The 17,054-nt window shown below is 32.4% G+C and overlaps 1 protein-coding gene across 4 annotated transcripts in view; it reads left to right on the forward strand.

The window, feature by feature from the left end:
• The window catches only part of LOC147077804 (uncharacterized), a 35,724-nt gene that overhangs the window by 3,308 nt on the left and 15,362 nt on the right, over window positions 1–17,054 (forward strand). The window contains exons 3-7 of one of the 4 annotated variants that reach the window (XM_085960798.1): window positions 4,059–4,103; window positions 7,880–8,061; window positions 8,654–8,860; window positions 11,799–11,874; window positions 16,586–16,738. In XM_085960798.1, the coding sequence (XP_085816924.1) occupies window positions 4,059–4,103; window positions 7,880–8,061; window positions 8,654–8,860; window positions 11,799–11,874; window positions 16,586–16,738 (663 nt within the window). Of the gene's footprint in view, window positions 1–4,058; window positions 4,104–7,879; window positions 8,062–8,653; window positions 8,861–11,798; window positions 11,875–13,198; window positions 13,281–16,585; window positions 16,739–17,054 lie in introns of all 4 variants that reach the window. The other 3 variants (XM_085960797.1, XM_085960800.1, XM_085960799.1) reach the window with 3 other exon arrangements.

Raw genomic sequence — 17,054 nt, forward strand, 5'->3', positions numbered from 1 at the left:
CAGTTACATTAAGATTTGGTCGGAGTGGTATAGCCCTTTTACACGTGCATCAATTTACTGCTGATGGTACGTATTATCGCAGCCATAACAAGAAAATGCATCTGTAAACATGTATTATCCTGTAAGTCACAAAATTGCATGCATGAATCAAAAAAGTTCAGAAGCTTCTGAATTTTCACGTGAACGAACTACACCGCACAGAGACTCACTTTGAGGTTAACCGATATTTACGACTGTCAAATAGTACCATAAAATGACAACATCGCGTCTCGCTTACTCTTGAAGAATGAGATTAGCGAGACAGTCAGCACTTTTACATGTAAACAGTTATTATCGCGATAGTTTAAAATACACTTGGTGCAAGTAAATCCATGCACGTGTACAGGCGCCAGTACTGCACCTGCGCAATGCCACTTTTGTTAAATGGCTATCAAAATAATGTTTGACTAAGTAGAATATGCAAGATATTTGATTTGACGTTCAACTAAGAGACTGGCCAGACTGGTTATGCATACAGCTGTTGCAATGTCACTGATATTATTCAATTCATTGCAATATTAATGGGTTAAATCAGATAGATTCCTCGCTTATAATATATAGTACTATCAAAATATGAATATAATTTCACAAAATGTCTATGGCAAGGTACATTGCCGTTTTAATTTGTTGAAAACATTTTGCGTAAAATGACAGCTCGCAGGCTTATCTAGTTGACATGGTGTTGTTAAAGAACACTATTTTTCACATTTGATATCGTGAGATACGTAAATGTTGGTATAAAATATTGTACATCCATAGCATATTTATTCAGATTTGTAATGATTTCGGAGTTGGAACAGATCTGCTGGAGCAATAATGATACTTAAATATGTTTAGGGTAATATAGTGGAACCTCTCATAACGAGTATAATTCGTTCCAGAATCTTACTCATAATGTGAAACACTCGTTAAGCGAAACAATTGTTCCCATATAAATTAATGTAAAATACGATAATGCGTTTCATGCCAAAAAAAATATGCAGTTTTTTCTATTTGTAACATTTATTCAAAGAAAATTACTTGAATTTATGACAATAACTAATTCTTTTTTTACTAGAAAGCTATCTAGAGACATTTTTTTTTGCCGATGCTTCAAAATTTCGTGAAAATGTGACACAGTATTATCATTGAATAAATTTATAGCGAGCATAGCCACCGCCTTATTAGGGTGATGTTTCTCAATATACAATGCAACAGCTGCTACGAGTGCTAAACACAAACTGAAGCACTGCCGCACAATTTCCCGGCGCACAAGTCAGTGACTTGAACGGGGGACTTGCCCTTTCCGTGTCTTTCATTATGCGAAATGTCGCTCGTTAAGGGAGCCGTTTTTTACAATTTGTTTTGCTCGTTATGCGAATTGCTCGTTATGAGAGGTTCCACTGTATAGTTATAATATTTTTTTTTTTTTTTTTAGAATTATTAATAACCATGTCCTTGATTTTTCGTACAAGGTGGTTGTTAGTAATTTTGAACAATCACAAACACCCAGGCTTTGAGAAAAGTACATAAATGTTTTTTTTGTCATGACCGGGAATCGAACCCAGGAACTCTCGGGTGGAAGGCGAGCGCCTTACCAACTGCACCACGAGAGCCGCCATAGTTATAATATTATAGTCTTCACGATTAAAATAAATACTAATTTGAATTTTAAAAACAGTGATTACACACTTACTGATTTAACCTCAAATGATTGATAGAAATAAACAATGTTTCTATAAACTGTTCATTTTCGACACAGGTATTTAAATATTAGTATATTTTATAAAGTTAAAGATAAGAATGATGTATTCAATCCTTTGTAAAATACCACACCTTCCTTTTAAAATGTATTTGAATTGTACCCATCTCTATTTAATCGGTGTCTAATGCCGTATCTTTGCCGCATGTCATGCCAAATATGTAGAATGAAGCTTAAACTAATACAATTGTTTTATCTCTAGGCATATATGCATCTGTTAGTTGCCTGTATTTTTTGCTTTAGGCAATAATTTCAACATGTTATGTTTACTAAAAATTGTTTCAGCTGCAGAACAATTTAATATATTACATTTAATAGTGGTTAAATGATAACTATTGGAAAATGTAAACTGCATCTTCATTATTCAAATTTAGTATTCTTGTATCGGCTCCGACGATGGACTGAATCATACGTATACAATTGACTGAGGGTACTTTTTGAAATCTGAATTTAAATAGCAATTGATAAAACTTTTGTACTTTTCCATTTGAACAATTTTTTGCAACATGGGATTCTTTCTGGGTATATTGATGATTTTTAATGGTACGTCATGTAACGTTATGCAGAATCTGCTCACCTTAATTGCATTCAGTAAAACCCCATCTCTTTGATATACGTACAAACCTATGTATCGTCCGGATCTGATATTATTCCTAATTGCAACGGAATGCATATTTAATATCATATATTTGTCATGCGATGAATTATAGCAGTACATCAATGCTTACAGCGAATATCATTGTAATGCTCAAATTCCACGAAAATAGGTGATCATCCCTTTCAGCTGTATTTTTCGATTTTTTGCTTTATATAGTCGCGGACAAAATAGGAAAGTTCCTATTCATGTTTGAGCTTATTCAAGGACTATGTTCAATAAATGCCATGCCACTTTGTCACCACCATCTGACGTTTGGCTTCATAATTTTTATTCGCACATCATTCATTCTTTGAACAGATAACAAAAAGATTCTTTGAAACAATCAGTTACTAATTACTTGTTAAAACACAATTTCAAGGAAAGACTGTCTGGTGTAGCCACTGAGCTTACAAAAAAGACAGATCAATCATATCTTTTGCAGCTCCTTAAAAATTTTAACACTAGTAACACAGTGTATTATAAGTCAATCACAATAGAGGTAGAAATGATCCAATTGGTATCTGGAATCGTTGTGTATAGTGTAATTTGACCATAACTCAAAAAATCTTATGGCAAGTAACAAACACTTAGTAACAAACAAATAATGTGCATTAAATGATTATTTAAATAATATATTAGCTATATCATTGGTATAACTACAATATACACCAGTGGCGGGGGGTGGAGGTTAGACAAATTGCAGATGGTGCTGGTTAGTTTTTAAAAATCAATTAAACCCTGCCTAAACCAAACCATAATAGTTAAGGCATTATATGGGCTATCCAACAAAAATAGTGCACACTTTTGTGTATTCTTAATTCAACGAAAACAAATAAGTATGGCTAACAAAGTTTAGTTTGCACTATTTATGTCAGATCTTAACAGCCTACCTCTTCCCTTTGTCACTGGTATATACCATTCCATACAATATCTGAACAGGGTAATGGTTACTATCTCCAAAAAAGGTTATAGACGTGACAAAAATCTATAAGAATCACACTTATTACAATGTAGTTAGAGTTCAGTTTCTTTAAATATCACAAAATTTTATTATAGCCCTTCATTTTAAACAGAATTCACAATAAAATTAACCTACATATATGAATTAACGCAGTTTGGAAATTGATCCTTCTTACAATTTTACAACTTATCACTTTCATCTGTATTTATTTGACTTATTATTTAAAATTTTATTGATTAAACTTTAGGGTAAAGTAAAATTTTGCATAGATATACCATCATAAATCGTCTAATCAAAGTATAGTAAGTATTGTTGAATGGTATGTCAAATGTTAGCGTGTGTGGTGTGTGTTAGTGGTGGATCTATAGTCATTTTATTTTTCACACACTAATCACACGATGATGATGCTAATATAAATTCTTCCTACATTTTTCATAAATGGCAGTTAGGAGAATGAGTTACAAGGATATTCGCTGTATGCTGACAATAAAATTGTCATTGTGCTGATAAAATAATAATTTAACAGATGAATTTATTCTAATTTTTGAAATGTGCATATTATATTATTATAATGATAGACTGCCTTTATTTTAACCAAATAATAATGCGTTGTGCTCAGTTCGCATCCAATTTGTTTTAATTTTCAGTTTTTTGTTTTTTTTCATGATGTGTTTGTTCAGACATGATGACTGCTGGCTCCCCTATGACTTACAATTTACTAAAAGGTAAACTAGAATATTATGCCCAATATATATTTGTGTTGTTAAAAATTTACATTTAAACTTCGTCAATTCGAATTATTATAAGTAATTCGATTTTTTTTCAAAATTTCTGTCCGTCAGAATTAATTTGGGTTTTTTTTGTAAGTATTCTCATAAAATTTAAGCAAATTTAGTTTTTATTATGTGACAAAGCTTTGACTCAAAAAGGACTGAAAAATACGATAACTTCCTACAAAAAATTAGTTTACTATCCTGGGATCCCACTTGATTTTGGGATTAGCTTTTATATGATTTTTGATGAAAAAAGACATTTAATACGTAAGATTAAAAGATGCCACAGACAAATGCGAAACATTCTTTCTGTCTACTTTCTGTCAATATATGCACAACGAATTTCGCATGTAATAAATATCACACCGTCAATTTCATTAACAACTTTATGGTTTATGAAACGACAATTATTATTCTTACATTAAATACCTACACAAAAAATGATTGCAGACAAATGATATCAATGTAATTGATAAATTTGGATGTTTTTTAAACCTTCTCTTATGTGAGACAACAATTTTTGACAACTACGAAAATCTCATTGCCGCCAGCTGTCAGAATCATAAACAGTGAGAAAAGTCTGCTTCGAATGATATTTTGCTCAAAACCGCACATAAGTATGTAATTTTTATATGAATTTATAATATAAATATGATGATTTTAACTGTTTCAATTAACTTTTCCGCCCTTGTATCATTTTGAACTTGTAAAATTCACATGGTATTGAAAATTTTTACTGCAATTTCGCACGCTCTATGCAAGATTGTCGCGTAAATTTAATCTTGTCCATAAGCCAATAATTATTATGAACATCACAGAGTGGGTGCGAAATATTCACAGATTGTGTGAATAATTTGCATTGGTCTGTGGCGTCCTTTATAAATGTAGCATTCGTTATCGAACATACATAATTTGGAAAACCTCAGAAATATACATATTAGTTTTTTTTTTTTTGTTTTAATATTTTGCAGGTGAGATACCAAACATTCTACTAAAAATAGTATTTTAATATCGTCGTTGGTTTAATTTTTTGCCTTAAATAAAATGTAAAAAATTGAAACTGTTCGAAATGATCAACAAAGAGTAGTTAGCACAACCGTACTTCAATTTGAACTGTAGTTGCATCCAACGGACATAGAAATGAAGAATTATGTGATATTCTCTATCAACAATAAGACTGGTAACGTCCCACCATCCAGCAATCCAGCATTTTAAATTAGGGCAGTAATACGAGCGGTTGTCTGTTTGCTTGGTCTATTCATTATTGCATACTCAACATATTACAGTTGTACCACCACAATTCGTTGATCATCGTGAATTCTTTCCATTTTAAAGATTTTATTTAATAATAATTATTCTGCAAAAAAAAATTAAAACAATGAGGATACAGTAAACTCAGTTAATTCGGAATTAATGGGACCAAAAATCGTAAAAAAAATACGAAATGTATGACTTAAAAACTTTTTTTGTTGCAATTTTGTAACATTATTTCCGTTCCGTTTGCATTAACGGGATTTTACTGTATAGTGTTTTTTGTATGCAGGTTGGTTTATATCTCCTATTATAATATGTATATTTCTGAGGCTTACTAATTTATTTACTTATGTAAAAAAACAGTTACTTTAAATACAGAAAAAATTTGAAATCTCATAGATCTTAAGGTGATTAGAAAACATATGCATATTTATTTATAAAACGTCATAAATAAAATATTATCAATTAACAATGTTTAGAATGAATTTCAATATAATTTTTATTGACGTAAATTCATATAACATCGTTATTGGTAAATACCGGTATCCCAGGATTATAAATATTTCAGTATGCTGTATTATTAATCTTGATAATGTAGTGTCAAGTGCAAGTGATGCTTTTTGAATGAACAATTGCAATAATTTTCAGTATTGCTTAACTAATAGTTGGTTGGTAGTAGAACCGTTGGATGAATCGCATAAGTTTTGTTTTTTCATGTAGCCACTTATCCAATCAATAGTTATGAATTCTGCTTGTTCATAAAAAATGAAAAAAAATAAAGAAGAAAAATATTTATTTGTGTTGCTTTGAGAGGGGGATTGGGATCATAATATGAAAAGACATAACTTTTAATATTGTCAAACATGTTATCTCTAATGATAGTATGAAAGCTCTGACAGTTTTACTAAGGGCCCTATGCATAGTCGTATTCTAACAATGTTACTTAGACATGTTCCTGTTTCAAGTAATGCACAAGTTCACGTATTTACATAAGTATGACTATGCATAAGGCCCTAAGCTTAGATATTATATTTACGTAGTTATTCAATAGTGCAATAATTTTGAATAGCGAACATACAATATACAAATAAAAAAAAAGGTTTATTAAATTGCGATTATATTGAGATGCATGTCGCGTACTGCCACGGCAACAAATTTAGTCTTAATTTGGTTTTGTCACTTTGCAGAATATTTTGAACGATCACCACCTCGGTAAATTCAATGATGGAGAGGGCCAACTCTAATGAATTAGTATTTTGAATTATTATTCATGCTAATTTCAATTCATTTTAACAGTTTCAACGTGTGCGTACGTTAAAATTACTTTCGATATTATATCCATAAATAATATTTTGAACAGAACTTGGGTTCTGCAGACCATAGATAATATACAACATTCTTATAGAAACAATGACATTAATATGGACGAATCATCTGGGGAAAAAAATGACACTCACTTTATTGTCGGGTCTGCCGAATGGCATAATCTGTTCTAACGCCATTACAATAAAGGTGATATTGCTATAAATTCCGGATGCTTTTTGTTGGGTCTGCCGAATGGTTCGGTTCGAACGGGTTTGCTCAAACATTAGAAACACTGCTGTAACGCCATTACAATAGAGGTCATATTGCTATAAATTCCCGATGCGTGATATCGCATACTGGAAATTGCGTGACGCCTACCTATACATGCGAATTTACTTGCTAGCTACTGTATTGAGTGCGTCGTCCATTAATAATGTCATTGTATAGAAAGTACATAATGCCAACCGGTAAAAACAAAAAACATACGATTTTGACTTGAATCGAAAATGTGTAGTCAAAATGATAAAAAACGTTCATTAAGTCATGCAAGTGTCATGCAGTGCAATACAACGTGAGGTGACCTCATTGCTGTTCTGGTGATTTTGGCAGAGTTAGCTAACTGACAATGCTTGTTTAAAGGTTCAAAATGTGCTACGGGATGGGAGCATCAGTCTGATAACATTTCTATCACCAAGAAAAACAACATTGCACACTTTTTTCCCGTAGCGGCAGCTTAGTGTGACGCCACGTGATAGTATGCGACGTGGATCTCAATATAATCACAAATTTAGAATATGAAATAATATAATGATACCTTATCAAACCACAAATTAATGACTATTATCTTCCTATTGCAAGTATTTCTTGCTTTCGTCTTGAAGCATTTTCTTGATCTATATAGGTATATTTTCTAAAACCATAATAGATTATAGTAAATTGAATGACGACGCCTTGCTTTAAAAAAACCTGCATTTGCCCTTTTAGAAAATTATTTTAAATAATATTATGAAACATATTTGGCTGCTTTTCTTCTGTTCTGTTTTTTGTTTCTCTCCCGCCACCTGTCCCTCCATGATGGCAAATTCGTTGCTTAATCCACCGTCCTTGTCTTGCGCATCCTTCTGTCCTGTTCCGTTTTGAACCGACTTTGGCAAAATTGGCACACGAAGGCGGTCTAAACGGTCCAATGGTTGCTTGGCAACGTCAAACAGAAAGGCTGCGGGCCAGCGGTGGGGGAGGATCGCAGGAGTCACGAGGAAGCTCCAAGGAGGACAAGGGCAGCCCCTTCGTCACCACGCCGCACTCCCATCCCGGATTCACGCCGCAGAAGGTCGGCAAAGGATCTGCAAATGTGAGTGGACGTGTAATGTACCCAAACACTTCATTCTATATACTCTGCTTTTTCAAATTTAACTGTTCCTGATAAACGTCCAAAACAAACACTTTTGTGAAAATACAATTTCAGCTTTTTCAGTCTTTTGACGTCTATGGGTTTTTGGTTTTAGGAATTCTAAGTTTCAATTATGAATAAACTCAAAAAGTTAATTGACTGAAAGATTTGATAATTTAGGGACAAAAACTTTATTGTATTTCACTCATTTGCAAAATCGTGTTACAATACTGTCTCTTAGGTACAGAAATAATAAATATGTACAAGTTATTTTTTTAAATGTTTTATAGCAATATAAAATTGGTTATATTTAATTAATATTAATATTATTTTTCAGTTATTTCTTGGTGGAATGAAATGTTATCAACAAAAATATATTTATAGCTTTTGAGAAAAATCTAAAATATTATGCTTCTCAAAATTGGCTCTTTAAAAAATTTGCCAACACCTCAGATAGGACAGTTAGATTAGATAGTATATTTGAATGCACAGAAACTTGTTGGATAGGTAAGAAACTAAATTCAATATTCATGTTTGTTAACTTGGTGTGCAGTCAGCCGCGAATGCCCCAAAGCCGCCAAAACCCCCGGAGAAGCCTCTGATGCCGTACATGCGCTACTCTCGCAAGGTGTGGGACTCCGTGAAGGCAGCCAACCCCGAGCTAAAACTGTGGGAGATCGGTCGCATCATCGGCGGTATGTGGAGGGACCTCCCCGAACAGGATAAGACACAATTCGTCGATGAATACGAGGCTGAAAAGGTACAGAACAGTTCTTAATTATTAAGTATTTTTTAGACTTTCTTTGCTGTTCGATTTTTGAAATTCACTAATGTTATCAGCAAACACGATAAAAAAAATCTTTTCTAAAAAACGGAGCCTAAGTAGCTGAAAGTGAAGCTGAAAAAATAATTAATGGATTGCAAAGTTATATATTTTTTGGGACTTTTAACATAGTAAACTACATATATCTTTTTTTAATTACATATTATCCTAATATTATATAATTTTTGACATCATATATGGTCGATCCCTTACGACAACATGTGAACATTGATCTTTTGCAATTGATCGTAATGAGTCAATCGTCACATATGCGCTCAAACACACTGATACTTACATAGGAATAGAATTAGAAATTTTCTTGACTTATAATTATTAAAAGGGTATATTATGTGTAATAAAAACACCCACGGTGGCCGAATGGATAACATGTCGGCCTGTAGTGTCGTGGGTCCCGGGTTCGAATCCCGGGTCTGGTGAAAAATTTCACATGTTGTTTTTAAATGTGTGTTTGGTCCCAAAGTATGGACCAAATAAGTTGAGTAAGTGGTTTACATCCATTTCTCATAAAAACAAAACATCTTTTAATATGGGCCTCCACAAAAAGAAATAAAAAATAACAAAAAGAAGATAGATGATACCAGTATATAATATGTCTTAAATGTTATATTTTATTGGCGACACTACTGTACGACAACATTATTTAGGCGACAACAGGAAGTCGCCCTTGTCGCGTATAGAATATTTCTCAGTGTTGTCAGTCTTTGAGAAAACAAATCTCGCGAAATTAGGTTATTAATTTATATCAATTCTATTCTCAGAAAGTAATTAATTTATAAGTCTAATTATTGTTCGATAAGTATCAATAGGAAAATTATTTCAAATAATTTCACCTCTTAATTGTTACTATTATATTATACTATTAATTTATTATTAGATACACTGCCAGTGTACTTAAATGCTCATACTTAATTATTATATGTCTAAAAATATTATTAAAACAGATTACGATACACAAAACTATATAATATACAAACATAATTTCCAGTATTTGGGGAAATATTTCTAGTATTACAACACAGAATTTTGACACATCTGACATGGCCGCCACCCGTGATATGGGCTTGTTTAAGTATTGTATATGCTCGCCTTTTAAATGTGACTCTTTTTCTTTTTCTCAATAAATCAAAAGTATACTAAAAATAATTCGAACATCACTTCGTATTGTTTTAGATATCTTTTGAATATAAAAAGCTTTAAATTACGTAAATTGATAGATGCGTCCAATACTAGAGTGTCAAAAATGTAATGAATAATTTGGGGGCGTTCCTTATTTGAAACCGGAAGTTCGATTAGCCGTACTGAAGGGGATTGTAGTTCACAGTTTTGCCACGTAGCCAAGATGAAGTTGCCGGACAATAGTATTATTGTTATTATAGTAATAAAGCTTTTGTTCTTTCTATATTTGTATTATTAACACTTTACCCACCGCAAGTAGAGGAAGGACAAATTCTTCTGGCATTGTGGCCACAATGAAATCACTTTGTAACTTGGTGTTAGTGTCATTTTAAAATAACGATACCAACACCCGAGTGAGTCGCCTGCACTGCTAGAAGAATCTTACAAGATTCTACCTATGCAAAGTAGGAATGCCAATGTTTGATAAAAAATCAGTAAATTTCAACCTTAACATTAAAAATAATATATTATCTTTTTAATATGCCGATATATTTCTATCAAAATCTATTGTACAATACGTCCATACTAGGGATTCCAATCCCGGGATCCCGAATTCCGGGATCCCGAGCTATTTTCGATACCTATGAATCCCGGGATTGATAAACATAATCCCGGGATTTCGGGATTGAAGTTTTTATCAATTTTTATGGAAAATATAATAAAAGTGAAAATATAACAGAAAAAATGCTTTTAATAAAAAATAACTACATTTGAAATAAACTGAGTTTGAATGAAGTTTGATTTATACCCATGTGTAGATAGCCGATTCATTTTATTTTTTCACATAAATTATTAAAAATGAGAAAGATTGGAAAAAAACAATGCTTCACACTTTTAACGAAGTAATTCCACCATGATATCATACGTTTTACGGCAGTTTCATATTTGGCTGACTAATTAACTTTATGAAGCGGAAAGGCCATAAGTACGCCATGATTATTTGCTTTACTATTATAAATCTCGCTAATCCATTCATTAAGTCTTTACTATCAGAAACAGCAATCTCCTATTAAATTTACATTATTATTCATATTACAATATTATTTACTCCATTAAACTTGTGTATTTCCAAGATTGAACGTAAACAATAAATGTCTTAAATAGTATAAATTATACTAGATTTATTTTTGACCGATTTTATCAATGTTATTTGTAAATATAAAAATTTATATTAACAATTGAAAAAATGCCAATCCCGGGACCAGTCCCGGGATCCCGGGATTGTCAAATTGTAATCCCGAAATCCCGGGATCAGAATTTTGGCTCGGGATTGGATTCCCTAGTCCATACTATACTCAATTCCAAGTTAGTATAGCATATGGCTAGAATATACATTCTGTCCCGTTTTGACATTTCTCTCAGTGGTCAATAGAATTTAACGCAATACAAAAGTATTGCATATTAAATTTACTTTGTATGGCAAAGTGGCACGTGTCTAACCACGCGAATGTGACGTGTACAATTCGTAACGCTTGGCTACTATAGCCTAGATTCGCGATAGCGTTAGGTAAAGTGTTAAAATATTTTTTACATTTAAAAACAGGCAAACAAATTCAACATATCGTTGTGTTTTTTCAAATTTAGTTGATAGTCAAAACTGATCAGCATTTCAGAATCTAACCTGATATGATTATATGAAATAGTGAAACAATATGACTGAAAACATTTTGTATCTTAGGCTCAGTATACTGAGTTGATGAAGGCTTACCACGCTACTCCAGCCTATATACAGTGGATGGCGTTCAAGAACAGAGGTACTAGCACAGCACGGCCACATTGCGGTCACTAGCGGAGGCATCTGTTGACAGTTTTAATAGTTACACTGCTTTCTCATTGCAATCCTGATGTTGCCAACAGACAAAATTCTTTTTATAATCCATGTGTACTTTTTATTTGATTTTCGAGACTTGTCGAGTGACGCAATCATAGAGCAGTGTTTTTGCATAAGACTGCCAATAGATTGGTCTCAGGGTTTGCCGGTAGGACGATGATATTCCCAATGCTAATATGAACCTCTCCTTGCTTGGACAAATCCTCTGGGTCATTATTTATGAACACCATTGCTTTTATTCCACTGTAGGTTTACATCAATACAGAATACAAAATATAGTTTCTTTATTAACACCAGTAATCATTCTGAATTTATCGAGAGTTACCATGCTACAAAAATAATCAACTGTGTCTTTCATGTGGATGCTCGTGAAATAAATTGAGGAATATTACAAATAATTACATATATCTTATAATATGTGACACAAATAAACATAGTGATAATTTAGTATAATATTATAAGTCCTGTACATATATAATTATATTTCAATGCTGTGTGTATGAATTTCAATTAATGAAGTGCTCTAATTTTAATATTGACACATTAAATTTAATGTTTCTTGTAACGATACATGTAATCCTTCTGTGTTACATTTGAAAGTCATACCGCAGGCATGCAAGGATTGAGATTGGTTTCACACTCAACAGCACGTGTTTTTAATCCATGTTTTAATGTGTGTCCACCTTTTTTCCAGTTGAGACAAGTGTTTTGTAAAAAAAATCATTTTACTTTATCAAAATATGTTTTGCTTTTTAATATCAATTGTGGAAATTCCAATTAACTATTGACCTTAGTAAAATATATCAATATGGTTTTAATAAATTTATTTATTAATTACTGTAATAAAGTTTAGATTCATTAGTCAACGGAAGTGGTATGATGCATGTCTTCTAAAATCTTATATGCAAAACAGGCCTAGGAGTGATATGGCGCTGTTTAGTTTATTTATGCAATAGACGTTACTTCTACTATTTAAAATGGTCGACAACGTAACCATAGAACGGCAAACGGTTGACTTGTTATGGTATTTTCGCTGGCTCATTTTGATGAATTTTTTTTATATTTAATTGTATAAAACCTTAATGCTAGAAATAGAAGTGGAACACAATAAAACATAGCTATATATCGATTCACCAATCACAATCCACCGCACAATCCCACTGCGTGTGCGCAGACAAGTCACTAAACACTCATGTACAACTGTGAACACGACACCCTTGCGTGACCCCGTGCGTTACGTTTTCCAGCTGGATTATGAGAAGAGCCTGAAGGCTTATCACAATTCTCCGGCGTATCTGGCGTACATCGCCGCCAAGAACAAAGCAGCTGGTAAGCGTAAGTGTTGCGCGCGCCCCTCCAGCCCGCCCTGCTTCTTATTAATAACTCAGTATTCACATCTTTTTATTATTTACTCCATCATTAGTTTTTATTGCATAAACAGTGTTACTCGATTTTAATTCATTTAAAACACCAATTATATTGAGAACAGAATATGGCAAAATATGTCTTACATCGCACATCCCATAGAAAAGTATCATTATGAACAGGTGAAGTGCTCAGAGCCATCTAGTGAGAGAGTGTTTTAAATCATCAAATATGTATCTAATATGGAGAATTATTTTTTAATTTAAAGATTTAAAATATTTTTTTTAACATTACAATAGGCCACGAGGCTCTATGACAGTAGTGCAGTGAAACAGTAGTGTTAGTAAATAGAAGTAAAACAATCACAAACACCCAGACTTTGAGAAAATCACATAAATATGTTGTAACCTCACTGGGAATCATATACAGAGGCCTCGGATAAAAATCCAGCGCCTTACGCACTGGATCACAATGACCTACGATGTGCATTGATGGACATTCATCTTAGTATTTTTTTTTTAATATTTTTCGTGATATAAATAATATTTCAATAAATAGACAGTTTTAATGTATTTTAATGTAATTTAATAAATCGTTGTTTTCATTGCAAAATTGTATAATCTGCACAATATGCGTTGACATTTTTGTATAATTAAAACTGCAAAATTCGCCTTTACACACATGCAAAATAACACAATTTACAAAAATTGCATTTTCGTTGAAAATATGAAAACCTTTTTTGAATTGATTCAGTGCCATACATTTTTAAACTGTTTTTATGCTACCCTGAAAACTTGAGATTTTGCAGATATACAATTTCGCAATGGAAACAACGAAATGCAGTTTTTTTGAAAATAGAAGGATGTTTTACACAAGATCCTTTTTATTTATATCGAATTGAACTTTGGTATGATCATAATATCACTAAGTAATGACCTTTTTCTATGGGATGTGTGACATCTTTTCTACCTGCTAGTTTTTAGGAGTCTGTCAAATAAATGGTAAAGGATCTTTAATTCTGGCTTACACCCACGGTGGCCGCGCGGCTCAAGTGTTGGACTATAACGCCGTGGGTCCCAAATTCGAATCCTGGGTCTGGCAAGTACACATATTGTTTTTCAATTTGTGTGTGTCAGGGTAAGGACCTAATAGGTTGAGCAAGTGGCTGACATCCATTTCTCATAAAAAACAAAATCTGTCAATACAAACCTCTACTCTGTGGAGGCCCATATGATCCTATTAGGATCGGACATGGTCGAAAAAAAAAACATTATGAAAATGATGGAAATAAAACTACAGAAGGCTCCATCTGGAAGATTCAACATCTTTGTGTATCCTACATTTTTATAGAATGACATCAAAAATACATAAACAAATTATTATGTTTACTTCAATATTGAAAAAGTTTTTTTTTGTTTAGTTACTAAGAAAAGAAAGGTTATCGCTTATTTTTAACAAATTTTAGGGGTACATTTTTTATGCAATCGAATAGTACATACATATATGTTTTATTAGTGCATTTTGTGAAAGGGTAATTTGTTGAATTGTATATTTTTTGCTTATTCCATCCAATTCCATGCATGCCAGCTTATATGTTCATGGTTGTGTATTATTTCTCGTATATACATTTGATTAATAATAACCATTTTTAATCTATCGCAATTCATAAGCCACGATTTCTATGAGACTATTATTTCTTTGTTCCTCAAATTGTAACAAACATCAATTGCATCCACTAGTCCTTATATCTTGACAAATTAATTTATGAAATGGACATTGTGGCTTCGAATTGTCGTGATTGTATTTTATGTTATGTGTCATTTTGTTGACAAATTATAACAATTAACTCACCAACTTTAGTGTGACGTTTTCATTAATAATTCAATAAAATCAATCTCTTACTGTGATGTGTCACGTTAAGAAATGAAAATTTTGATTCAATTATTTCTTTGCTGTTGAAAATTTTTATAATACAAATATATGCAATAATTGTTTATATTTAATCCACGATTTGACCAGTACTTATTTTAATTTCAGTTTACTTTGCAATATAAAACAAAGACAAATAACGATGACAGTCAATCACACCATAGCGCGAATAATTCTTTGTCAAAGATTATTGCAGTACAGTAAAACCTTGATTATCCGGATTTGATTATGATCATCAATTTTGTACAATGATTAAAGAAAGGCTGAGATGAATCGTGAAATTTTTCAATAATGGTTTGAAGAAGAGTTTATTATTTCTGATGTAAAAAAGAATTATTTTTTCGATAATCAGTTTTATTGTTGTCCAGATTATCTTCATTCCCACAGAACAGGTTAATAAAATAGAAATGCGAAAACTGTATGGTTTACGACTTAATGACGGTCAGCCCATAAAACAAGAAAAATACGTAGCCCGCTGAATGTCCTCGAATATCACCAATATTGAATGCGCGTTTCATTTACGTGACAATAATTAACAAGTGTTCAAATTTATCTCATATTTTTCCATGCACTCGAGAATTGTACCTTTTTAAAACCACACAAATTATTTTTGTGTTCCACGTACATCTCCAATTACTCTGGATTATCTATGTTTTACTGTATATTAATTAGTGTAATTTAGTAATCTGATGAGAATGGTTACCATTTACAGTAGGTATTATGTGTTATCATGAGAGCTAGTTTTATAAATTGTATATTATTATTATTAATGTATTCATTTTATAAGTTTCTTAATTAAATCTTAGCAATGATAATTTATAATCATCATTTTGCAATTAAAATTTATCGTATGGAATCGTTAATTAAACGCTCCCATCTATTTTATCTCACTGTTTATTTAGTTTTGTAATTCATTTTGTCATTTATTTGCTCTCTGGTTGTGGGGTACCTAGATAGAAATCATTATCATAAATTTATATTTTATTTTTCATTGCATTTTCTAATGATTTTTTTTATTTTTTTCCTACTACCCGGATCATCGATCATCTTCTCCTATAATAACAACACCAAACTTACACAAATGCAATCCTGTTAATTAACATCTACACATTTTATATATTTCAATATATTGAATTGATCTTTCCAATCGATTTATATAATATTATTACCCAAATCTCTTATAACAAATCACGGTGATTTTAATCTATATCTACTTACCTATTTGCAACTAAAATGCACTATAAAAACACATTAAAAATAATCAATCATTAATTTATCACACCCCATAACACACACAAATTTCCTTCCTCCGTTTCGGCTGACAATTCAATAACCGCCAGTGGTCGGAGGATTGGAAGAGAGAGAGGAGGCGAGTAGCGGCGGAGGAGGCGGGGGCGGAGGACGGTCAGGGGGCGGAGCGAAGGCACAGCAGGCTCAACAGAACCAGCATCAAGACAGGAGGATCGATATTCAGCCCGCTGAAGATGAAGAAGGTATCAATCAAACTGTTAACTGACTAAGTTTTTAGCGCTAGTTACAAATGTCCACCTTATCATAGCTTTATAACAGGTTTGTTTTCACAAGCAAATCTCATACTAGTTCGAATCAGTTCAGTATTTTTCTGAGTTTAGCACGGATTCAAATCAGTTTGGAAAATACTACCTAGAACACAATTTATAGATGATTAGAGACCGCTGTAGGAGGACCAGATGGAGAGATGGAGAGTCGTCAGGAGGAGAGATGAGAAGTCGAGATTTAGTAGTTGCTCCGATGAATAGAGGAGCGAGTTTTATTTGCAGCATAAACAAG

This window comes from Rhyacophila brunnea, unplaced genomic scaffold (assembly GCF_057557595.1).
Source record: "Rhyacophila brunnea isolate RB1 unplaced genomic scaffold, BYU_Rbru_1.0 scaffold_12, whole genome shotgun sequence".
Classification (NCBI taxonomy): Eukaryota; Metazoa; Arthropoda; class Insecta; order Trichoptera; family Rhyacophilidae; genus Rhyacophila; species Rhyacophila brunnea.